The 26222-nt window shown below is 39.7% G+C and overlaps 1 protein-coding gene across 1 annotated transcript; it reads right to left on the reverse strand.

The window, feature by feature from the left end:
- Nucleotides 1-9966: 9966 nt before the first annotated feature.
- On the reverse strand, nt 9967-24877 carry chst6 (carbohydrate sulfotransferase 6). The gene is made up of 2 exons (XM_046394930.1): nt 24596-24877; nt 9967-13014 (listed from the first exon to the last, which is right to left on the reverse strand). The coding sequence occupies exon 2, from the start codon at nt 12927-12929 to the stop codon at nt 11718-11720; it is 1212 nt and encodes a 403-aa protein (XP_046250886.1). The 5' UTR covers nt 12930-13014; nt 24596-24877; the 3' UTR covers nt 9967-11717.
- Nucleotides 24878-26222: the final 1345 nt, after the last annotated feature.

Consider the following 26222-nt stretch of genomic DNA (forward strand, 5'->3'; position numbering starts at 1 on the left):
AATCAACACGTTGCGACTTTTCTGAGCAATGTGAAATATCAGAGTAAAATATAGTTGTGTAGTGAATCTAAACTGTGTGTTTTTCTTCAATGTTCTAAACAGCTCAAACCAAATTGCTGTTTTATTCAGCATGAAAAAGAATGTTTTGCCTCTATTGACAGCTGCTACTTACTGCCCTTGAGAAGAGCATTAAGTTCGCTATTGCTGGAGCCCAACTCTAAAAAACTGTTCAGGTCTAATATTGTTTCACCTCTTTAAGATATGTCACAGAAAACCGATTTACACACCAACCTCGTGCTTTCAAAGTTTTTACTGTCACACTGTATCATATATATAGTGATTTATTTCACATACAATACAAAATGTGGCATTCAATATAACTGAGTCGAAACACTATTGAAATTCTTTCTCAGTATTTTGTAGCAATTTACAACAGCCAACAATTAGGTGCAAATAATGGCACGTCATAATAGCACTAATGGTGGTAAACATTGGTGCTATTATTTTGAAAGCAAAGTTGTTACGCTTCCGATCATGGCCTGTCTCACTCTGGCCGACTTGATTAGCTTGTTGCCTTATCTGCAAACGAGAGAGACGAATGGATCTGCGGGAAAATGTCAATCAAGGGCCAGAGAGACAGAAACCATCCTCCCGGCTGTCGCATTATCCACCTGCTAGTAGCTGCCGAGAAGAGAGGAACAAAATAAATAAGATGTCGGAAATACAAACTTCATGAGTCAGTTCTTACTTATGTCTACATATTCCAGAAGTGTTTAAATGGTGTGAAGCAGTGGTGGCTTCAGTAGGTCTATTCAGCTCTTCCTAAGTGAAATAATTAACCAGTTATCAATAAATATAATAGATAAATAAATATAAATAATAACATACTAGAAAAATACTCGAATACAAATGTTTTGAAAATGTTACTAATATTAAAGGTATTAAAAGTTAAAAACAGTAAATTCTAACATTTGAGAAGATGAAACCATGAAATTTTGAATGAAAGAGTTGCTGATTCATTTTCCACCAGTTTAACTAATTGTTTCCGCTATTAGTTTGTAAAGTAAAGCTGTCAGATAAATGTAGTGAAGTATAAAGTGCAATATGAAGGAAGAGAAGTACCTCAAATTTATACTTAAGTACAGTTCTTGACTAAATGTACCTGCAACATCTGATGCTAAATGGTAGACTGTTGTGTTGGGGGTGCCAGCTTAGTAAGGGAGCGGAGAGCTGAGCCAGCATATGTTTACGGTGGTGACAAAAAACGTAACACGAAGCAGATCAACAGAACAGAAGACTTGATGTTATCATCCAGGCTGCCATCACCACAGCTGGGAGGTGGAGCCACAGCTAAGTCTGCTCCAAAACAGTGATTTTTGTTTACACTACAAATATAATAGAATTTTTCTAAAACTATGCTGTCACTTGCTAATTCAATTTCTTCTAGTGTTCACATTAGTGACTCAAAGAATCATTGTTTTGTTTAGAGCATATTAAACATATTCTCACCCAGCTCTACCCAGGCCTCTTCTCCTTCAGAAACCATGTTGGTGCCATCACAGATGCTACATACATGTTTTCTACAGTCAAAGGAACACTTAAAAGCCCTGAAGAGCTTTGGTGAGGTGCATTGAGAAACTTTATTTTCTGCATACAAATTGTGTTCGCATATAAAGTTGAGAACGAACACAGGGTTTCAGAGAATGATACAAGCTATAGTTTCTGTTCTCAACAGTAAAAACATGGCTGGTTTTACATGCCAAATTAGAGCCAACTTACTCTTGTCAAGTTCCATTGTGGTCCATGCTTTCCTATTTCTCAATGTCCCAAAAGACAGTCACACATGTAAAAGCATCTTAACTTTAAATTACATTAAGTGGCTGTGTGGGTAAAAGCAGAAACAAATAACTAAATAAAAATATAAAGGCTCACAAATTCCAGAAACATCCACATTACATAAACTGCTTTTTATCTGAATGTGATGCCCACACCCCAGCCTCTTCTGAGGTGAGAGTCTTTTTACATTAATGTGAGGAGTTCAATAATATTACTTCATAGCCACTGAAAATGCTGGATTCTGATTGGTTGAAAAGTGTATAGTGTACTGTGTTACCCCTAACCTTTTAGTGAATCCCCTGCATTTCTCTTCCCATATTGAGAAATATGAGTAGCAAATCCTTGAATCTAAAAAAACACGTTACATGAATAAAGGTTGTTGCAGATCTCTTGTAAAATAACATCTGTGGCTCCTCCTCCTTGTAAGAATACAAAGGTATCGGTTATAGTTTTTTATTCATTCTTTGGATCATAGCAGTGGTGAAGACATAACAGAACATGAGGGATTTGAAGACAACACAAAAGTCCCTGGTCAGACTCAAACCTGTGATGTTGTCTTTCACCCATTAGCCACAGGGTTAGGTTCTGATGCTTATTTTAAATAAATGTAGCACTGCAGCAGTTACTTCATTACAAGTAAAAGTTCTACATACAGAGTATCGAAATGAATTTAAAGCTAGGAAAAAGTAATCATGAGGCAGAATCAATTCCTCTTATGTATTATGTTGTATTTATTGATTATCATTACTGATGTAGTGAGGGGCACGCAGCATTTCAAAGAAATCGTTTGAATCACTGTTAAAATGCAACTGGTTACTTGCATTACTGGCAGTACGTCTATAAGTTGAGTATAGTGTAATCGAGATCTGAGTAAAGTAACTACAGACTTTAGTTTAGAAATATAAGGGACAGGCCTGTCAAAGACATCACATTTTCATTATGGCTAAAGGCTTTATGATATCGATTATAGGTGCAATGTGTATAGAAAATCAGAAAAGAAAGAAATGCTGTCAGCTAAATTCACCTTTAATTTAGTTTATTGTGCGTTTTGTCGCTTTTTTGGCAAATGAATTATAGTCAAAATGTGAGTGAGGTGAGGTGGAGAGAGAGAGTGTAACCATAACTATACAGAACTCAAAAAGAACAATTACACGAAATGTTTATAATGAAAAGACCTTGGACTAACAGCTGTGCTCGACTATTTATCAAATATGTATAACTAATACAATATGAATATTTCCTATTTTAATATCACCGTCGTCATCAATACTGATATATTGAGTCAATAAGAGAGTCAAAAACATAAAGAAACATCACACAGACACGCTGAAGAAAAGTGAATGCACCTCAAAACTGTACTTAAGTACAGTACTTGAGTAGGTCTACAGTATTTAATCATATTCCACTACCACTGATTTTGTGCTTGCTCATATCATGTGTGTATTTATTTGTGCACAGTGTGTATTTATGACATTATATTACTCTCAGATACATAAAGTGCTCAGTGAGTGTATGTCCCAAAGACACAGGATGTGTCATTATAAATGTACAAAATATTATATATACTGTATATGTAATTGTACGGGAAAAAATACATCGAGTAATTATGGGCAGTCCGTGTGAATTCTGCGAGAGGCTAATGGTCTGTACTTCAAGTTTTTTTTGTTATTTACTACAGAAGCTTTTCTTACAGGTTCCTTCCTCAATCAATTTTAGTTTACATTAGAAGACACATACAACAAATATTAAATGAGTCTAATACTAGACTCAGCCAACAGGTGGCACCCAAACCTAAAGCAGAAAACCTAGTGATCATCATCATCATCATCACTGACATTGTGAAGTCAGGTTCGTAGCCACACTGCAGCCACAGGTTAAGTTGTTCTTCATGAAATCAGTCTCAACTCTGTTCAAAACACTGAAAATCCTACAGTTAAAAACACAATGTCTTGATCTTGTTTATTTCTTTCCACTTAGAAATAGCTCAAACAGCACACTGTTGAAGTTGTTTGACCATATTTCAGTCCCAGAATGAGTTAGAAAAGTTGAAACGCTTTGGCTTGTTACCCCTCACATATACCCGTCCCCATGATGTCTCTGAGGCCACTTGCTTCAGAAGAGGCAAAGCCGTTTGTCGTCTTACAAAAGGGAAAAAATTTAAAGCAGGACTTGACTTTTCTTTTCTTTTTTCACTCCCTTAATCATCTTGTGATAACTTCGACTGTCTTGTGTGCCACATGGGAGGTGTCCAAAAACTGTTTGGAATCAACTGCTTCATACAACTTCACATCAAATAATACACTTTACATTACTGTTCATTTATTTCCCAAAGTATGCATGTTTCCACCTCACCTCAGTACAAATTGAGCTTGGAGGGACAGGAACTTTATCTGAGTTCTGCTCAGCTCTCTCTTTTCAATACTGCCGAACAGATTTTGACAGGGGTGGAATACCTGACAGGCCAGTGTGCAGTCCAACACTCTGGCCACTGTAAAACCCATCCATTTCTGCACACACACACACACACACACACACTGAGAGAACACAAAAGTGTACTCAGGCAGACACAATTACAGACTCTCATCTTCAGCTCTGATCACTGACGGGGTGCAGAAATGCTTTTCGTGTTGTGTTTCTGCTGAAGACAAAACACATCTGACATCAAAATGTCAAATGCGACACACTAACACTGCATTCACACCAACAGCGCATTCTAGTATGAAGTACATTTCGTCTCTGCTGTCCTGTTTGCCTCATGCTAGCTGCTTCGTGGCCACGTCCATGAGAGGACATGCTTTGGATTTCTCCTACATGCTCCCATCTGTGATCTGATCGCATAGTAAATTCGCACTGAAAGATGAACTAAACTGTAGGAATGCATGCCAAAGCATAACCGCCTGCCTGCCTCAAGCTGGCCTCTCCTCCTCTGTGGGACCGTCATCACTGTTAAACACTCTCCATTTGGGACAGGAGGAGTACACACAAGTGACTAACAAAACCAAGAGTACCGGTAATTATACTAAACCTAAAGCCAACACAAATGAGCGATGGAGAATGTACACAGATATTAGCAATGAAAACTGAGGTGTTGAAGATACAAACAAAGACAAGTGCTGTAGGAGAGACAGAGAATACATGGGTCATTATGGAGTAAATTCACATGAGTGATGAGTGATGGCAGCAGGCCCCAAAAATATCGGCTTTCTCAAAGTTGCATTTGCTTGTAGTGCATTGCTGAACATGCACTGACTGCCTGTCAACACTAGAACGCTTTCACTGTGCAGAACCGAGATCCAGATTCCCTGTGCGCAGGGACGAGTGTACTATACCAGAATGAGCCCACACAATAAATGATTAACATGGTTAATAAATTCTGCAAACACAAATCAACTTACATCAACATTATATTCATTCATTCATTTTCTATACCGCTTATCCCTCAGGGTCACGGGGAGCCGGAGCCTATCCCGGCTCACCCCGGGTGAGAGGCGGGGTTCACTCTGGACTGATCGCCAGTCAATCGCAGGGCTGACACACAAAGACAGACAATCAAACACTCTCACCTCACACCAATTAATATAATGTGCATGTTTTGGGGATTGTGGGAGGAAGCCGGAGTACACGACTATACTGGTACACTGAAATGCAAACTCACCACAACTGCAAAATTCTTATGAAAAAAGTTGTATACCTGGGTTGGGTCAGTCTGGTTTCCGGTTTAGTTCCAAATAGTATGTGTATGCACATGGATATTAACAGTATTTTATAGCCCTTGTTTGAGCTCCTCTGTCACTACAAAGTGTACTGTCATACAATACTGCTGTCATTTCACATTTTAATCCTCCCACTCAGCTAACAATGGAAGGTGTGTGTTCATCTTAAGTCTCTCTGCTCAGATCTTTTACTTAGGCAAAGTTAGCAATATCACAGTGTAAAAAACTTTACTTAAGTAGAAGAATAAATGTATATAGTTAATCTACTGCCATGAATTTCCTCCTCAGGGATTAGAAAAGTTTTATACCAATCTATTATCACATCACCGTTTTTTTTGTCAATTGCCTTTTGGATTATTAAACTAAATATGCAAAGTAACTAATCAAATAAATGTAGTGGAGCAAAAAGTGTGAGAAGTATGAATTAGCAGAAAATAGAAATATACAAGTAATGTCCAAGTACTTCAAAATTACACTTCAGTACGGAACTTGAGTAAATGTACTTCATTACTGTCCACCACTGCTTCTCTCTCACTCTTCCTGGAGGTGGTCAAAATGTAAACAGATGAAAACTCTATATCGCCTGTGACATTCAGGAATAAAGCTATACCACATGAAACACTACACCATGGGTATAATTCTAGTTGGCAGAAGAGAGCAGATGGCCAAGCAAAGGCCAAAAAAGGTGAGTACAACTGTAATCATTTATTATATTGTTATCACTTCAGTATTGTAGTACTGAAGCAGTATGTATTATTATAATCCTTGATGTGATACTGGAAAATGTTTGTAACCAATACATTTTTGAAACAGCTTCGTAATGTAGACTGTGGACACGAAATCTTTGTTTTGCTTTTGTGTATTGCATTTAAACTGTTTTAAGGTCACACTATGATCCACTGTGATGGAGCTGTGAATCCAGACAAACCTGCTCACTCCACCAAGCTGACTGATTCTGACAGAAGCTGTAATGAGGTGACATTTCTGTATGCATAACATACCATACCCTCAGTTATGTGCCTGTAATTATTTGACTCACAGACTCACAGACAATCAAATGTTTGGACAGATTTATGATAAGAGCATTCTTGGCTCAGTGTGTGCAATGTTCATGACACTATGACAAAGAAGTATGTATCGGTTTGCCTCCGCTAAGGACAAACTGACTTCTCTGTATCGGTTTGCCTCTGCTAAGGACAAACTGACTTCTCTGTATCGGTTTGCCTCCGCTAAGGACAAACTGACTTCTCTTTGCATCGGCTTTATTTTTCTTCTTTTGCTCAGCTGTTACTAGAACATGTAAACATTAGACTCTTACAAGAAACAGAAGAGTTTAGGTCAAGACAAGACAAGAAGGGTTTAGGTCTGGAGAATGAAGCGATCCAACATTCTACAGTGGGGAGGAGGTTTGTGGTTTGCAACAGAATGGATGAAAATGTAGTGTGGGAAAGGGAGAGCCTTAGTTAGATTACAGTATGTTTCTATGTGGGTATATGGATGGGTGGGTAATAGAGCAGATGTATGAGGATGTTGGCTTAACTTGTTCTAGTACTTATGAGATAAAAGTGGGATCATTAAGCTTTCACACTGACACTCCTTTCGTTAGCCCCACCCTGGGCTTACTATACACTAGGCCTGTTCCAGAGGAGGTTCAGCACAGAGTTAGTGAGGTTATCCCCTAAGCAAACATAAATGTGCCACATTAGTCACATTTACCAACAGACACTCAGACACTGAACATGGGGCTAGTACAAATGCTGTGCCAATCATACAGCTCAGGGTTTAGTTTAATCCTGGGTTAACAATGTATGTGTTTGATTGGGCTAATCCCAGGTTGAGCTTCTATCCCAGGGCTAAGGATAACACCATGGCCTACGATTACGCAGTGTGAAAAGAAAACACACGGGGAAACATTTTATTTCTTACCTTGTCGGCAATCTCCTCGGAATCTTTTTAAACCTATCATCCGTGCATCTCTCTTCTCTCTCCCATTTTATTGTCTCCAAGGTGGTGCAGTGGTTAGCATTATCACATCACAGAAAGAGGGTTCCAGGTTTGAATCCCGGTCTGGGCCCTTCAGTATGGAGTTTGCATGCTCTCCCTGTGCCTGTGTGGGTTTTCTCTGAGTACTCCGGCTTCCTCCCACAATCCCAAAAACATACACATTAGGTTAATGGGCTACTCTCCATTGCCCCTAGGTGTGCTAGGTGTTGCCATGTCAGTCTAATCTGACCAGGGCCTTCAGAATCAGTAGTGCTGGCCCACGCAATTTAGACTATATTAGCCATTGATTGTTTCTTTAACCAATCAGATTTCAGAATCCTCGCTGTGACGCTTCCCAGGGCCAGCTAGCTGCCTCTGTGAAGCGTCAGCATTCTTCCGCCCTCTAATTGGTCACTCGGAGTAAAAGTCACAGCCAAGTGCGACTAGCAGTTCTGAACTGCTCCAGATGACATATGACATTGTCATATTGCGTTTTTGGATAGTATTGATGTTTTTTTTTAATAATTGTGATGTAATAGTGGTTGTATTAAGAGGTGGACTAAGTCAGGTATGTCCCCACTGAAGGCACAGGTACCAAATGCACGGCCCGCCACTGCTTTTGGTCCAACATCAGTGTCTGACCTCACAAATGCTCTACTGCATGCATGGGCAAAAAATTCCCACAGAAACACTCCAACATCTTGTGGAAAGTCTTCCCAGAAGAGTGGAAGCTGTTCTAGCTGCAAAGCTGGTTGTGTATTTAAAATGCGATGTCACAGAAGCGCCTGTTGGTGTAAATGTCAGGTGTCCCAAGACTTTTGTTTATATAGAGTGTGTCCTTTAACAAATAGATTAAGTAAAAAATTCATGAAGATTCATAAAAAACTTTATCTAAAAATGTCCTTAAAACAAACTTCTGTAAGTGACTTAAAAAAAAAACTCACACATAGTTTTTCTTCAAGAGCTTCATTTCAAAACAGGAGAAATACAACATCTTAAGAGACAGTGTGTGCGACAGGTGTTTCAGTCCACCTTCACATCTAGTACCAGAGGAGTTCTTAGTAGTAAGAATATTTACTTTAATTTCACAGTATGCAGAATCAGATGGCAGATTCCTATTTCTAAATATGACATTTTTGTAAATAGGTAAACATGAATATTTATTTCCCATCTTCATCTGATGTATCATCTTCTAAATAAAACCCAGAAAGTCCTTGATGAGACTATTTAACAGGAATAAACATAGTAGGAGGAGACACCGATCACAGTTCATGTAAAAAAAACAAAAGAAAGGAGCCAAATATACTGTAGTACATCTTCAAGTAAGGTACATCAAATCAAATCCAGCCACATCGCTGCAGTTGCACGTGTAATGACACCTCCAATAAATAAACCTTCTCATAAAATGTGAAGAATGAATCAAAAATATCTAACCTATACAGAATTTCTAAAACACATTAGAAATTACTAAAATGTACATTAAAACATGATAATCTTCACAAAATAAAACAGGTAAACAGTTTAATCAGAACAGTATCAAAAAGGCACAAAGTAGCACTAGAAGACATTTTCCAGCGTTTTGGTACCAGATAATGAAATAAGCAAAACAACCAAATGGCCAAAAGTCTGCAGCATACTATGTACTTAGGTTATATAAAAATTCATAGAAATCTGAAAGAAGGATTTTGATTCAGTCCCCTTTCTAAAATCTGTCAAATCAATCTGCTGAATGAAAACAAGATCTAAGAACAACATAACATTATCAGAAGTCAAAAACCAAGCCAAAAACAAAAGAAGGAAAGAAAAGATGGCACTAGGCATGGATGGAAACACAGGAAGAGATGGAATTATTTTATTCTGTCTTTGAACACACATTAGCTCATTACTGGTAAATATTATTAATGATGCATAGTCCCCATGTTCTCCCACAAACAATCTACCGCACAAGTATCAATATCATACCAAAACTAGTATGCACTGATATATGAAGTATAATTAATAGTGACAATGAAATTATTACTAAATTACTTAACTAATAAAATAGCCTAGAAACTCCCAGATATAATTTGCTAAAATCAAACTGGGTGAAACCAGTATTAGAGCCTATATATATATATATATATATATATATATATATATATATATATATATATATATATATATATATATATATAAATATATATAAAATATGGCATGAAACAAAAACCAGAATTGACATTGATGGTGAATCAAGCAGAAAAAACAGAGAAAACTTTTCTTAAGTATTAGCAAAATTTGCATTTTTCGAATAAATAAGTAATATCCATCCATCCATTTTCTATACCGCTTATCCGTCAGGGTCACGGGGGGAGCTGGAGCCTATCCCAGCTGACTACGGGCGAGAGGCGGGGTTCACCCTGGACTGGGCGACAGTCAATCACAGGGCCAACACACAAAGACAGACAACCACACACTCACACCTAGGGGCAATTAAGAGTAGCCAATTAACCTAATGTGCATGTTTTTGGTATTGGAAGCACCCGCCCTTAAAAGTAATATAACAAAGACAACTTTGTTGTGTTGGCAGTGGAATGTTTGGTTCAAAATTAAACAAACAGAGGAGTCAGGGGCATAAACGTAAATAAAATGAATGCAAGGATGCAAACTGAGTTTGTCTGATGATTTGATGTTATATTGAACTAATACTAACACACATCTCCCAAAGGCAACGAAGATCATAGAGGATTTCTTCAAAATATCAGGCTATAAGATGAACAGTGAAAAAGCTGAATGGGTACTAACTATTGAAGGATCTTCAACCTTTCCACAAAACTTAAGGAATTTTCAATAGAAAAAACCACGATGCTTGCCAGTCAAATTAATGGATAAATCAGCTTAAAATGATGTGGTTTCCTTAATCCTTTATGAACTATTTTTAACGTGACCTACTCCTTTACTCAACTATTTTGTTTGGTCTCATAAAGCACAGATAAAACTCTTCTTCAAAATGCAACAACAGACAAATGTCTTTAATAATCAAATTATTATCAAATTATAATTATTATCTATTATTATGCTTTACAATATTTTTTACAGACCGTATAACTAACAACACAGCTGAAGAACCCTGGATAAGTACTGGAAACAAACACGTCTCACAACCTATGTACATATCTGCTTACAATATAAAAGTATCTAATTTTATTATTATTATTTGTTATAAATAGTACATTAAAATCATGAGACAACGATAAAAACAAAAATTAGGAGTGCAATTTAGTAACCCTGGGAACACACATATTTCGAATTTTGCCAGATTTGACGAAATTCCCCCAAAGTGTTCCTGAGATATCGAGTTCACAAGAATGGGACGTACAAATCGAAAACTAGAAAACATAATGTCTCCAGCCACAGCATAAATATGTAGAGCTAAACTGGGACTCTTGGAGCACAAGGGGTATTAATCATATTTCAGATCTAATTATGCATAATGGGGTTACATCATTTAGAGTTAAAGTCACTTACAGTTAAAAAACTGGATTCATGAAAATTTTAAATCACTCTATGATTTGGTGGCAGAACCCTTTAAGGCATTCTGTTTAGAACGGGAAAAAAGAAGTATTTGACTGGCAGAATATACAACATGCTGCTGAAAGAAACTAAAAAGTTGGATGGTTAATAAAATAAAAGCACTCCATTTTAAAGACGCCCACACAAAAAGAAAGAAATGCATCAGTGTTATTAAAAGCTTCACCACAAATGAAAATCTATGGTTAATACAATACATAACCATTGACAAGAATATTATACAGTAGAGATAAAATTATTATCTATTATCCAGTTTAAGTGTGGCTCTCAAAACTCATACCTTCTGCTTTTGTACGAATGTAAACAATATAAATATGAAATGAAATCCAAATTTATCAATTTTATATAACAAAAATTCAATTCTCAGTTGAGCCGTGTATTTTTCAGAATGCACAAAAATAAAAAAACACACCCTACAGGATGACAGATTGTTCTCCTCCTTTGTCTTATTATATTAATTATTACACATTTGTTGAAAACAAACTGCAAGCAAATCCTCATGGTGGACAGCATGGAATTAAATAATTATTAAAAAGCAACTTAAAACAGACAGGAAAGCCTATAAAGAATTTATACCCTAATCCAGTCCAGTGTAGTCTTTTAGTATTAATGTCTTCGTCATTCATGTTTTGTCTTGTTCTGACTTGGATAATCTGTTTTAGCTGGTAACCAGGTGAACTTATATGGCTCCTGTGGCGCAAGTAAATCTATATCAAGTTTCTTCTGCTCTTTTTCACTGTTAACATTCCTGTACCCCAGCAATGACATTGCCCCCCTACACACATCCTGGATACGTTTAACCTTGCTGTAGGGCAGCGTGGTACGCCAAGCCTGGGAGACATCAGCAGCATCTCGTGAAGTGATTTCGAAGGCCTCTACCCTGGAGCCTCTGCCTTTTCCATGGGTCACCTTGTAGATCCATTCCCCCAACTTACTGGTCATCTGCAAACCTACAAACTCATATATGCTTTTTATCTCCTCAAGTGGGTTGCGCACCAAGTCCTCATAGCGGACCATTTTGTAGCGGCCTTTGAGAAATGGAGGGGGCTTCAGGATGGCTCTCTCATTGATGCGCACATGGCTACGGCAGATCTCCTGTATGACTTGATACTGCACTTCAGCTGCTGGTATCTTTTTATAATCCAAGAGGATGGCATCATCATTTACAAATGCATTGGCTGACCGCTCTCTAGACCGCACCACAGCCCGGGGGTCTCGGACCAGATGGATGATGCGGAAATCTAAGCTTGGGTCCTGCAAGAGCGGGTATAAAGATTCCAGCTCAAAAAATCGCACTGCTTTTAACACCACATGACTGTAGGTAACACAGGCATCCTTCACCTTCTGCAGGCCTTTAGTATCACATTTCTTGGAACACTGACTTTGGTCGCTGAGCTCATTTTGTGGCGTGAGAGAACAGGCTGGAGGTGAGCACAGAGCTCGACTTTGACTCCACATAAACAAATCAGAAACATTGTGGTTTTCTGGCAGACAAGCCTCTATTGCAGAGAAGTCACAAAGGAATATGCTCCGAAATAAATCTCTCGTAACAATTCGGAGCAATCTCATACTGGATTTTGGTAGTTTGTTCCATATGTGCCATCCAGGCTCCATAAGATAGAAAACAGATGGATGCTGACTGAACACCTGACCCAGGAAAGACGAGCCTGATCGCCAGGATGACAGCAGCAGAACATGAACTTTGCCATCGGAGGGGGTGGAGGTGCAGGGGCTGAGCTGCAAGTACCAACCACAGAGCAGCATCACTGTTGTCCCTTGCAGGATCAATACGAAAATCATGGTGCTGCCATTGATTCTGCAGCGGAGCATGATGGCTGTGGATCACCTTTAGTCACTGGTGCTTGATGAGGACACTTCTCTTTTTGTTCTTCTGCGGAGCTGCCTGTTGCCTCTGCTGCAGAATGACATGGCATAGACAGACAGAGACAGAAACTGATATGTTGAACAGAAAATGCAACTGTTGCACTTGCTATAATTCAGTAGATCATGAAAAAGTATCCCACTTTGTTTCCAAAAAGTACTATCAAATAGTTTTGGTTGTTCCAAAACTGGTTGTTGAGCCAAAAGCAATGTGAGCAGTTTCAGAAGTGGTTTTAGAAAGTTACGTTATTAATGTGGTATGTATCTACAGCAAGCTTCACAGCTACACAGTAAGTTAATGAAAATACACAAAATACACAGACTCTGTTACTGGATACATAACAAAATGCATAGAAGATGTAACCATCACCAAGGACATTACAGTAAGAGCAAATGAAAAACCCTGGTTTACCAGGGAGGTACGTGAGCTCCTGAGAGCACGCAACACTGCTTTCAAGTCTGTGGACAAGGAGGCCCTCAGATCGGCCAGGGCCAACCTGCACCGGGGTGTGAGAGCAGCCAAGCGTGCCTATGGACAGAAAATCAACTCCCACTTCACAGATACAAAAGATCCAAGACGCCTGTGGCAAGGCATCCAGTCAGTCACAGACTACAAGCCAGCCCCCTCACTGTGTGAGGACAACACAGACTTCCTCAACTCACTTAACACCTTCTTCAGCCGGTTTGAAGAAAATAACACAACAACACCTACAAAAGCCCCCGTCAGCCCAGACAACATAACACTTCAACTGGACCCAGCGGACGTGAGGAGGACCCTACTCAAGGTGAACCCCAGAAAAGCTGCAGGTCCAGACAACATTCCCGGGCGTGTGCTCAGAGACTGTGCAGACTGACGTCCTCACAGACATCTACAACGCCTCTCTAAACCAAGCCTCCATACCAGCAAGCTTCAAAGCCACCACCATTGTACCACTACCAAAGAAGTCACCAGCATCATCATTAAACGACTACAGACCCATAGCACTCACTCCCATCATGATGAAGTGCTTTGAAAGACTGGTAAAGGCCCACATTACATCCACCCTCCCCACTACTCTGGACCCATATCAATTTGCATACCGCCCCAAGCGCTCCACTGATGACGCCATAGCAACAGCACTCCACCTCTGCCTGGCTCACCTGGAAAACAAAAACAGTCACGCACGAATGCTGTTCATCGACTTCAGCTCCGCGTTCAGCACTGTCATCCCCCAACATCTGGTGAACAAGCTGAGTGAAATAGGCATCAACACTGTGCAACTGGCTGCTGGACTTCCTCACAAACAGACCGCAGACAGTCAGAGTCGGAAACAACTCCTCAGCGACCACCATCATAAACACCGGGGTGCCACAAGGATGTGTGCTTTCTCCTCTGCTGTTCACACTGATGACCCATGATTGCTGTGCCAGATCTGCAACAAATCACATCATCAAATTTGCTGACGACACAACAGTGGTGGGACTCATCAGTGACGACAACGACTCAGCATACAGGAAGGAGGTACACCAACTCATCAACTGGTGTGAGAGGAACAACCTGTCACTCAATGTCAACAAAACAAAAGAAATAACTGTGGACTTTAGGAAAAAACAACCAACACACATCCCACTCTTCATTAATGGCAGTGCTGTGGAGTCTGTGAAAAGCACAAAGTTCCTTGGAGTGCACATCACAGAAGACCTCACATGGACCACAAACACCACCTCCCTGGTCAAAAAAGCACAGGCACGACTCCATTTCCTGCGGAGGATGAAAAGAGCTGACCTCCCCACATCTGCACTCACCATCTTCTACAGGGGTGCCATCGAGAGCATCCTGACCAGCAGCCTCTCTGTCTGGCACGGCAGCTGTCTAGCTGCAGACAAGAAGGCACTACAGAGGGTGGTGAGGACTGCAGAAAAGATCATCAGATCACCACTACCAGCCATTCAGGACCTCTACAACTCACTGTTCCAGAAGAGCAATGACCATCATCAAAGACCCCACTCACCCAGCACATAAACTGTTCTCCCGACTACCATCAGACCATCAAGCCATCAGACTCATCAACACACTGACGAACACTCCATGAACATTTCACGACATGTCACTCGCACTTTACTCTTCGCACCTTACATACTGCATCTACACTACTGCACATACCGGTATGTCCACTGACTGTACTTCTGCTGCTGTGACTGTGTGTGTGTGCGTGTATTTATTGTACATGTTTGTATCAGTATGTTGTCTTTTTACTGCACACTGTGTGTGTTTGTTTGGGTGTATGCCTATGGGTGTGTGTGCGTGTGTGTGTAATTATTGTCACTGTCTTACCTACATGTTTAGTTTTTAACTGCACATTGGAGACTGGTCAAACACAATTTCAATTTTCTGTGCTAACCCCTGTTACATAGATTTTTGACAATAAAGTACACTTTGACTTGACTTTGACTTTGACTAAATGGCAACTTCAATATCAGTTTGCAGTTCATTGGATGGGAACTTTTGGACTGCAGCCTTAAGATTAGTTGTAATGCAGTCTGAATGATGACATTAGCATTAAAATAAACACTAGACACAGGCCAGTAAGAATTAAGTCGGTTTGATGTTTAACCAGTGTTAAAGGCAGTGCTTCTCAAATAGTGGGGCGCGCCCCCCCGGGGGGGCGCGGTGCGATGCCAGGGGGGGCGCGTGTGACCCTGGGGAACATGCTTTTTTTGCCGTACTAGAATAAAGTGTAATTGCACATCCACTACAGTAGTTGGCAGTGGCGCTCTCATTGTCAGAGTGTGCGCAGGCAGTATTAGCTCTATGGTGTAGCGGCTTTTTTGCACCGAGCAGGCGATATGAAGTGCAGTAAGCGAACCCTTAAGAGACAACATGAAGAAATTTTTAACAGGGATGAGAAGAAAGGCGGAGAGAGACGAAGATAATGAGACAAAAGTAACTCACCCGAAAGCTAAGACGAGGAAATATGACGAAGCATATGTAGCGCTTGGCTTCACTGTGACTACAGTGGGAGACGACAGACCGGTGTGTTTACTGTCTAAAAATGTTGACAGCGGACAGCATGAAGCCAAATAAATTAAGGCGCCACTTGAAGACATTACATCCCAATCATGCTGATAAGCCGCTGGAGTTTTTTCAGCCAAAACGTGCCGAATATTGCCAACAATCATCCCGCTTTGTGAATACTACTTCAGTAAACCAGCGAGAATTGTTAGCATCCTATTATTACATATTATTAAATATTATTACATATTATTATTATTACTATTATTTATAGTCGCAGTGGGGGGGGGGGGGGGGGGGGGGGCGCGCGAATTGTTTTCTACTTGCTGGGGGGGGGCGCAACAGAAAATAATTGAGAAGCACTGGTTAAAGGTTAAAGGTCAAGTACAGAAGCCATGAAGGGAGATACATAAGACTGTGGCTTAAACATGTGGTTTGTATTACAAATCATACATCTTCTGTTAAAATTTGTTGCCAGCTATTTGTTTTTACCTGTTTTATGCATATGCATATGTATATGTGTGTATGTTATGTTTTGATTATTGCTGAAATGTCTGACTGATTGTTAGGTTTCTACTGAAACTGGCTCTTTCCATCCTGAGCCAGCAGTATTTACTTTACATATACATACATATGACTTAAAACAAATATGTTTTGTCTCTGTTTGCATAATCCTAGGCTGTTGCCAACAATGTCCTCCTCCATTTTCTGCCAGATGTCATTTCTTCAGATGTCATCGGCATGTGGAGTTAAACACACTCAAAGTGCCACACCCAGTATCATCGCAGAGAAGGAACCACGCACTTCACTTGGTTGATCTCTGCACACAAACAATTCCCCACACCCATCATTGTTTGAGGAGGTTTATGTGCTTCAGAAAAAAAAATGAGCATCCTACAAAATGATCCTCCTTGCTATCTAATCTGTGCTGAGTGATGGAAAACATTGCCATTTGGATGATGGCAGTAGAAATACTGAAGGTAAATGTTGCAACATACCATTATAAATAAAGCACTACGGAGCTACAATATCAGTCTTTTTGCTACTTAGTTGGAACTTTCTGTTTCTGGCAAAGCATTTTGGAAAAAAAGAGGAAAAAAAAAACAGGTTATAAGTGCTTTTCCAAAGACTTTCAGAGTTTAAAATCCTTTGAAAGCCCATTATGGGAGGATAAAACAGTTCAGTGAAACAAATACATCCAGCAAAAAAGTTCAAGAGGGAAAAGGAGAAACAGACACAGGGCTGTGGACTGTTCTTTGAAGTTTCCAGTGGGAGACGAAGATCACTGCTGACTGAGGAAAGCCATGCAAGCGTACCATGATCTGCCGTGCTCACTGAACAAGCCCTGACATGATCTTCTCACCTTCAGACCCTCAGGATACAAAGATAAACACCAGACATCATGACAGATCCCTCTTCCTCTCTCATCACCTTCAACCTTAGTTCATCATATATACACACTGTTGGTTTTCATTCAAATATTTACTTAGCAGCTTATATTGCTGAGTAGTAAGCTGCTCTTAGGAGTAAGTTTGTATATTTGCGGTAAGGACATCAATACTTTGGGAGGACAGAATTGTCCTTACCAATATTTGGGCAAACTTGTTTGTATTGCTGTTGTATCTTTTCTCATTTAGAAACCTTTAACAATTTACTTTAATGGTTAGAGACAGTTTTGCAGTTGCACATTAATGTCACAAATGCAATGCAAATATCGTGGCAGCAAAACTAACAACTGTAGTTATAAACTTGATTGGACAGAGGAAACAGTATTAAACTTTTGGTTTCTGAATTTAAGATTTTAAGCTCTGATGGGGCTCAGGATTTATATGAACATGGACTGTGTGTGACCTTTGCGTCTGTAGAAGAACACAGAACATCCTGACTGATCCTACTGGCATGTCGGGACATTTAAATAGCCAGTAAGTTAAGATGTTCTGCCTCCTATGTAAATGTGCACAGCATCTCTCCATATCAATGTGAACATACCAATAGATGGCTATGCTGACTGGATGAATTATAATTATAAAGAGAGAATGGGGCTATGACATGGACAACGTTACGAGGACAGAAGGCGTACCCTGCAGCTAAGTGTTGGTGTGATGGTCGTCAGGATATGCTCTCCTATATAAACTGCAAATCCTCTGCCAATGTCTAGTAAACAGACGTATTGACTGTGAACAGCTACTTGGTATATTTATATTTATATATTTCAACATATGTGGAAGGGAGGTGAAGAATGAGGAACACTTTTTGGCTTTGATCTACAAGAGAGAGGTTGTTAAAAATAAGGAAGCATAACTTGTTTCAATTTTAACTTTGGAACTTGGAGAGGCAGAAGTACAGTTTGCTAAAAGTTGCCAAAACGAAGGGCAGGGGGAAGCCTTTTTTTTAATTAATTATTATTATTTAAAGAGTAACTAAACCCCTAAACCACGTTGTTTTCTGCTGAAAATCAATTTAAATAGGTATTTAGTAGGGTTACTGATTGATTCAGGTCCAAATCTTGACATTTTAGTGGAAAGTATTTGAATTTTCCATTTTGTGTTATAAATGTGCATAGGGACAGGTGGGACAGGTGAGACAGGTGGAAACCTGGCTATCACAACTGAATTCTGCGAGTGGCTGAGCTGGAGGCAAGTGACGTTTTGGAGTCAGCCTACGTCACCAACCACCCCATACACACCCTGAGTTTAACTTGAGAGAAGTATTAGCACAAATATGCATTTTTAAGAACATACCATTAAGCTACTCTTTACCTAGCAAACAACAGAGATTCAGCCAGAGACTCTGAGTGTCTTTAAGATCGATGTATCACTTTGTTCAGAGCTTAACAAAATCTAACAATTTGTTGTTAGAAATAATGAATGGTCACATATGAGATAGCTAACTGTTTTTTTTTAAAAAAAAGAAAAAATAGGGGAAAAAAAAAACACTGGTAAAGATGGCAGATGTCTGAGTATTTCTTTATGAACCAAAGTATAACAATTTTTGTCTGTACGGTGGCTCAGAAGTAGACGGGCACTCGAACCAGGAATCATAACGATAATGGGAAAAACACAGGAAAAAACACGGCATACATATATAATATACTAAGATCAAATGTTAATCTAAACAGTTACTCTAAATTAGTCTATGATGTATAATAATAGTATGTATTCTATTTCAATTTATGTAATTTATTAATATATCATATTAATTTATTAATACATATTATTAATAAATCAAATGTTACCCAAATATACACAAGTCAAGTTTAATAACACTAATTTAAACTGTATTTGGTTTTTGGTGCACTATTATACATACACTGAAATAAACAAAAGAATAAGAAACCCTCTTCCATGCTTTGCAATACTTTTATTTCAGCCCAACTTGAGAAAAATTGAAATTAATAATAGCTCAGCAGGCTGTTCTGAAATCAGACAGCTGGCAGCATAGATCCACCCAAATGCAGCATAGCATTTGGGTGGATTTTTGTCTTAAATAAAGACTGTTGTGTGGTGTGACGAGAGCTCACAGTGACCTTTGATCACCATAACTTCCCTCAAGGCTATCCTGAGCCATCACATTCACGAGAATGGGATGGATTGCTGACCAACCCAGAAACATAATGCCTCATCCTGCGGCTATTGGCAACATGGAAGTATAAGCACACCATGACTATACTGTTGGAACAGTGATAAGATCAACTTGTGTTCTCTCCAAGGTTGATATCAGTAATTTACAGTTAAGCTGACAACCCCTGACTGTCATGCCCTGCTTTCAAAGTGTGCCAATTTGACATATTTATCTTTTGAATGTGCAAAATTTTCCTACTGGTTTGTATCTAGATATCAGCGTCTCAAGACTTCATAGATTTCCTTCATTCTGCTTCATCTGGTACACGTCAGCTGAATCAGTTTGCACATTCGTTTGTAAGGTTGATGAGTTAGTCAGAGCTTCATCCCACAGTCAAACAACTTAATTTGTTTTGTCATTGTCTATAAAAGAGTGCAAACACAAGTCACATGCTGCATTTTCTGGTTCATTGGTTCTGACAACAACACTGAATTATCACTGATGCAACGAATGGTAAACGTATTTATTTGGGGGTGCGTACACTATTTGGCTGATTGCTGTCCCTATTTTTTATAGGTTAAAAAGTGGTTGCCATTGATGGTAACCAAAGGCCAAGAATTGGTGGCCAGTCTCTCACAATGGCTGACAACGGCAACCTGGCAACTGTTACTATCGAGCTCTGTCAGAGCATGTAGACATGCTCACATTCCTCAACTGCAATGAGGGTGAGGGGGGATATGGAGAGAGTGGAGTAAAGGGGTGCAAAGGAAAAAGTGAAGGGGGTGGAGGTAGAAGAGAGAAAGAGAGAGAGAGAGAGAGAGAGAGAGAAAGAGGGGAAGAGGCTAAGTTTTGTGTGTTTCTGCTTAGATGTTTATTAGTGTACTAAGATTTGATTCAGGTTCCTCTAGAATTAATTATCCTGGTAGAAAATAATTTAAATGTTGCTCAAATTGCACTAATTTTATTGCTATATGTAGACATTTGTATTCCTTTAATCTGACTTGTACAAGCTCTTGCTTTAAGTTTATTTTTGGAGAGACTTTATGTTGTTCTATAAAACAACCATTTTTGTTGCGGAATAATGTCATGCATGTTTTGTTTCCTGTTACATTTGTTTGTTTTTCATCAAAGTGATTGAATAAAATATTGGTATATTAATAAGGTTTAATATTTATTTTTGGGTTAATAATTCATTTTCTACTTAATTTCCATATTAATCAGCTAATACTTCGGCATGCACCAGGCTTAAGACTTTTTATTTTATTTACTGTTTTATGTTAAACTTTAGAACTAAAAAAAGTTGAGTCAAATGATCATTGTGAGAAATAAAAACATGTGTCCGACTGCATGTCAAAGCGGTCTGAACTTTCTTTATAGAGTAAAAATGTATGCCGATGACACAAATTTAATAATAATGAGTCTAAATTAAAGTCTGGAACCAGTTTTCAGAAATCTCAAGTTTGAAACCAAAGTGTGATAAATGCACACTCAGGCACACTGGATCCATGGAAAACATTCAGTTACATCCTAATTTGCCTTTCAGATGAACAAAAGGACCAGTCAATATCATGAGCATATGTATTCAAGAGAAGCTCAGCAATTTTCCTAAAATAAAATTTGAATGTAAGCTCAAGAAAACAGAAGAAAAAAGAAAAATTGTCATCACTGAAAAAGTATCGGTTCAACAGGTTTGTTATGAGAGTAGCGTAGCTCCTGCATGTGGTGGAGTGACAGAGAGCGAGCAGCTGAAATGTCACGGTGAATACAAACAGAGCAGAGGAAAACGTTAGCAGTAAACTGTCAATCTGGCAGCAAATGTATAGGTTACACAACCAGTCTCACTGTTTCCCAACTGCTGGAAAAGTGACAGGGTCATTCCCTAAGCAAGAAGTGACTTTGGCCCTGCAGGAAAACAATCGCCTCTCCTGCACTCCCCACCTACGATCTATTAACTGAACATGAGGCTAACGTGTGAGACACCACTAAAAACAAAGTCCATTCATTTTTATTTGGTGATAAAAAGATATGAATTTGTCTCAACACGATCCATGTTCCTCACACACACTGCTCTTCCCTCTCCTTGCTGATTATTTGGTTGGATCGCTATTTCCTTACCTGCCGTTTTCTTAATCTATCATCAGCTATTAGCTGTATTTCTCACTGAGGCTGTGGAGAAGCTCTTTGATTGGTGGAGGTGACAGGAAAGCACAACTGACAGATCCCAAGATACAATCTTCACAGTACGTGACTGTGTGTGTGTTTGATAAAACTATGGTAAGCCTCAACAACAATGTAGGATAAACAATTCACCTATTTTCATCTTGTGCCAACAGACACACACTTCCTTCTTTCTTGCTTTGTGTTGAGTACTATCTAAATAAAGATTTCTACTATCGACTTTTTGTGTGTAGGCTGTTCGACTGATTAAGACAGATAAATTCTGACCTTCTGAATATATTTAGTATTTGAATGACAACTAGTAACGGTGTTAGAATCAGGATTTTTCGGGCTGAACACTGATCACTGGAAGCAGCATTGGCTGATGATGATCGCTATTCAAAATACTGTTTCTTTTCTTATTATCTATAGCTGTTATTAGTGCCATAATAAAAACACTATTAAAATAGTTGTGTTTATGTCACTCAACTTAAATAAACAGGTTTGAAACAAAATAACAGTTATTTGTAAATTATAAAAAACAGGACACAGAATTTAGTAGGACCAAATTTGGTAAAGATTTAGTGTGTCTATCTCAGTTGTCTCAGTCTTTTTGTCTGAAGGTCACTGTGTCACTGTGGAAGAGCTATGACTCCATCACTTGATCTCTGCTGGTATCTTGTTACTTTCATTAAGTTTGATGAAATATACACTGATATTAAGTGTACACGCTGGAGTTACAAAGTCCAAAGTACATTTACTTCCAAAATGTACTCAGCTGAAGTACTTCAGTACATTTATTTACTGTGAACTTGTGTTCTTAGATTAAAGTGTAGTTCACTGTTTAAACTCTCAGTCCTGCTGTGTCTTAAGCTTCACTATAAACTATTAGCTCGGTTAGCTGTTGGCTCCTCTAGCCAAACACACAGCATGACTGCTGCTCACCAGATCCTCACAGCTAATGGCTAACTAGCGCTCCTCATGCTCTCTTAGTTTAACTGTTGAACATATTTGCAAGTCCTGTCAGCTAGCCGTTTGAGCAGGAGGTGATAGGTGGTGCGGTGGCGCAGAAATGTTTCAGAATCTTCATATTTTTTATTGCTGTCACTGAGTAGCCAGCAGTTAGCGATGATAACTATAATAATAATACCATGAGAAAACATGCTCCAACTTGGTGAGTGATCGGTTAAGTTTGTCATTTGCTAAGTGATCTGTTTGTCCCAAATATGTTCTCCGTACCCTGAGTGACTAAGGAATTTGTCAGGGATGACAGGATGCCATTTGATCCCTGCAGTCTGCTATGGCAACTGGAGTGACTGCTCCACCTCGATTCATAGAAAAGGAAAAACTAAGCAGCAGGAAGTACTTTGACTTTAAAGTGGATTTCTTAAAAGAATTCTACATATACTACATACAATTCTTTTCATGATAACATCACATTAATAGTGTATCCAGAGTGTTGCCCTTGTTGTCTGTACCTTGAAATACAAGTTATTATTGTTTTTGTTTGAGACAGCTGGCACTGTTGCGTAGCCATATGACGACTACCATTCTAATGTTCAGCTGACGTCATCTGTCATCCAAATATAGTATGTAAAAGAGAGTGTGTGTTGAAGTGCATGGGGTTTCATGTTTTGTTCTTCTACAGTGGTAATAAATTGAATATCGAGAATCGTGTATCTTCACCCGTGTCGATCACTATATTTCTGGTATCGTGACTTTCCTTTCAGAGACACAGCACGCATGTACGCAGCATCAACATCACTGCCTCCACCCTGACTCCCAACACTGGTGCCTCTCAGGGCTGTGTGCTCAGCCCTGTCCTGTCCATCTTGTCCACAGGTCCAGCTGGTCCCACACCAGCAGACTCTGAACAGCTTCATCGCGCACGCTGTGAGACTTGAACTGTTCGGCTCTCAAGCTCATCACTATGACACTTCACTAGCACTGTGCGGATACATGAATGTCACTTTACCGCTTTACTCCATTCAGTTACTGTTTACAGTTTATTTGCTTTTCATAACCAGGCAGGAGAGAGAACAATGTTGTACCACTTTCACTGCTAGATGGACTTGATCAGTATAACAGGATTTTGATTTTGTACAACATCATAAAACTACAATACCTTATCCTGCTCATCCTAGTTAGGAGGATAATGAAACTACTCTGCCAGGAATGCTATGAAACAGCTGGTCTTTTTGTCCACTCTTTTGGTTGAAGGTTTCCTACAGTTAATTGCACTAAAAATGTTCATATTTGAATTATTGGTTGGTATTCAAAAGTTTAACTAAAATAAGAGGTCGAGCTACTGGTCATAATGCAGCAAAAGTCTCTCTCTCTCTCTATATATATATATATAGTGATACTGATCCACGTACGAGTGCACTCGCATTACCCCCATGACCCTGTCCTCCGTCCCGGGGTCTATTACAAGTCTGGTCACTGAGCCTCAAAGTGGGACACCCCAGGAGTTCTTGAGGGTGATTCAGAAATTCGTTCAGCAAATGTGGAATTTATTTTTGTTATCACTGAAATGATCCCACTTCTTTTCATATACATCTCAAGGTCACCGTTTTAGCCGTGTGTGTCCCCTTTTCACTAGAATTTAACGGGTCGTTTTTGGAGCTTCCTGTGTCTTGTGTTTAGCCACAAAAAAAAACCGTTTGATAAACTCCGAGCCTGGTCCAGGTATAGATAAGTTTACTGCGTCTAGTCGTCAAACAAACTTAGTTTGTGCCTGAATTTAGAGGGCGAAAGGGACCTAATTATTCATGCGCTGTCCCAAAAACTACGTCCGCAAGTGGTCCCACGGCAGCTACTTGGTTTTATCACCAAAGGGAACCGAGTGGAGCAAGAGGATGTTGCTCATTTTTTATTTAGCCAACATTTAGCAGAAATATCTTACCTTCAGTTTGGTTTTCTGCGGACGCAGTGCTCTCCGTCCCGCGGTCCTCTCCTCTCCTCTCCTCCCCTCCCTGTGTCTGTCCTCGGCCAGCAGCAGCTAGTCCCACGGTTGTGTACAAAGCGGTGTTTTGAGACGTGGCCAGGGGCTCTGCTGAGCTAACTGGTTCGGGCTCATGTGTACCTGGCTGCAGCCCGCGGCACGGGGCGGAGTCCAGTGTATATGTTGAACGTTCAATCCCACCCGAGGCACTGCTGGGCTGGGCGGGGGCTGGTGGCCCGAGATACACGGGGAAGCTGGTTGTAGTGGAGCACCATCAGGTTGAGATTATCTCTGAGAGTTTGTCATATTTTGCTGAGTCATGGCTAAATTTGCAAAACATAAACATCTGTGGCACCGCCAAATACTTACCTTACTCTCCTTATCACACAGTAACCTGCTGCAATAAATTAATGTATCAGTTCTGATAGTAAACAGAACATTAGGCTACATTAACCAACAACTAAACTGGTTACAGAAATGCTGCATAATGAATGTAAGGATTTCTGAAGGGTATGCATCGGTGTGCATTTAGATGGTCTATTATTCAAACCCGACCGAGTTTAGATTTACAGGATATGGTGGCTTGAAGAAATAATATCCGAGCATGGAAATTGATGTTATGCAAGTCAAATAAATGATTGAACAATGTTTATGGCCTAATAATTCTAAAGAACCAAGAGTAATTAGAAGAGTGCGCTCTTTCGATGCTGCTGAACACGCAGCGCTCTAACCTGTGGGTGCTTCACCTTGTTCTCCAGGTGTATTTATGCACTCTGTTCAAATCCCACATCACCTCACGTAACAGAGCAGGTGGAGCATCAATAAGAAAGACGTCACACGCAGCATGCTGCAGATCTGAGTAACATATGAGCAAACACTAAATCAGAGCTGTGCCACTTTTGCCTGCGCTGTGTATGTGTTATTGTGATTGTCAGACCAGACTGCAGAGAGAGCTGCTTATGAGGATGTCCTGTTACTGCTTCAAACTTACACACACTATAGACAGAAGTACACAGACACACCTCTTTATGGGGCTGTTTTTCAGGGCTTGCGCTGGGCCTTGACTCCCATTGAAGGGAAATCTTAATGCTTCAGCATACCAAGACATTTTGGACAATGCTATGCTTCCAGCTTTGTGGCAAACGTTTGGTGGCCCTGTTCTCTTCCAGCATGACTGTACCCAACTTGACTGACTCACACAGAGTCCTGACCTCCACCCCATCCAACATTTTTGGGATGAACTGGAACAGAGATTGTGATTCAGGCCCTTTGGTCCAACATCACAAATCCTCTACTGAATGAATGGGCAAAAATTCCCACAGAAACACTCCAAAATCTTGTGGAAAGTCTTCCCAGAAGAGTGGAAGCTGTTGTAGCTGCAAAGCTGTATTTAGAATGCAATGTCATTACAGTTCCTGCTGGTGTAATGGTCAGGTGCCCCAAGACTTTTGTCTATATAGTAAACATTTCAGAGCCATTTTACAGCTGCTGGCGCTGGGAGTGTGACCGTTTGGAATGTAAACACCCACTGATCACAATTAATTGAATGGAGTGTGGAATTTGAAGAGTAGTTTTCTTTGGCAGCGTG

Source organism: Scatophagus argus, chromosome 7 (assembly GCF_020382885.2).
Source record: "Scatophagus argus isolate fScaArg1 chromosome 7, fScaArg1.pri, whole genome shotgun sequence".
Classification (NCBI taxonomy): Eukaryota; Metazoa; Chordata; class Actinopteri; family Scatophagidae; genus Scatophagus; species Scatophagus argus.

Coding starts and splice junctions, on each gene's coding strand:
- chst6 (XM_046394930.1), bottom strand. CDS start 12,929: ATGCTCCGCTGCAGAATCAATGGCAGCACCATGATTTTCGTATTGATC.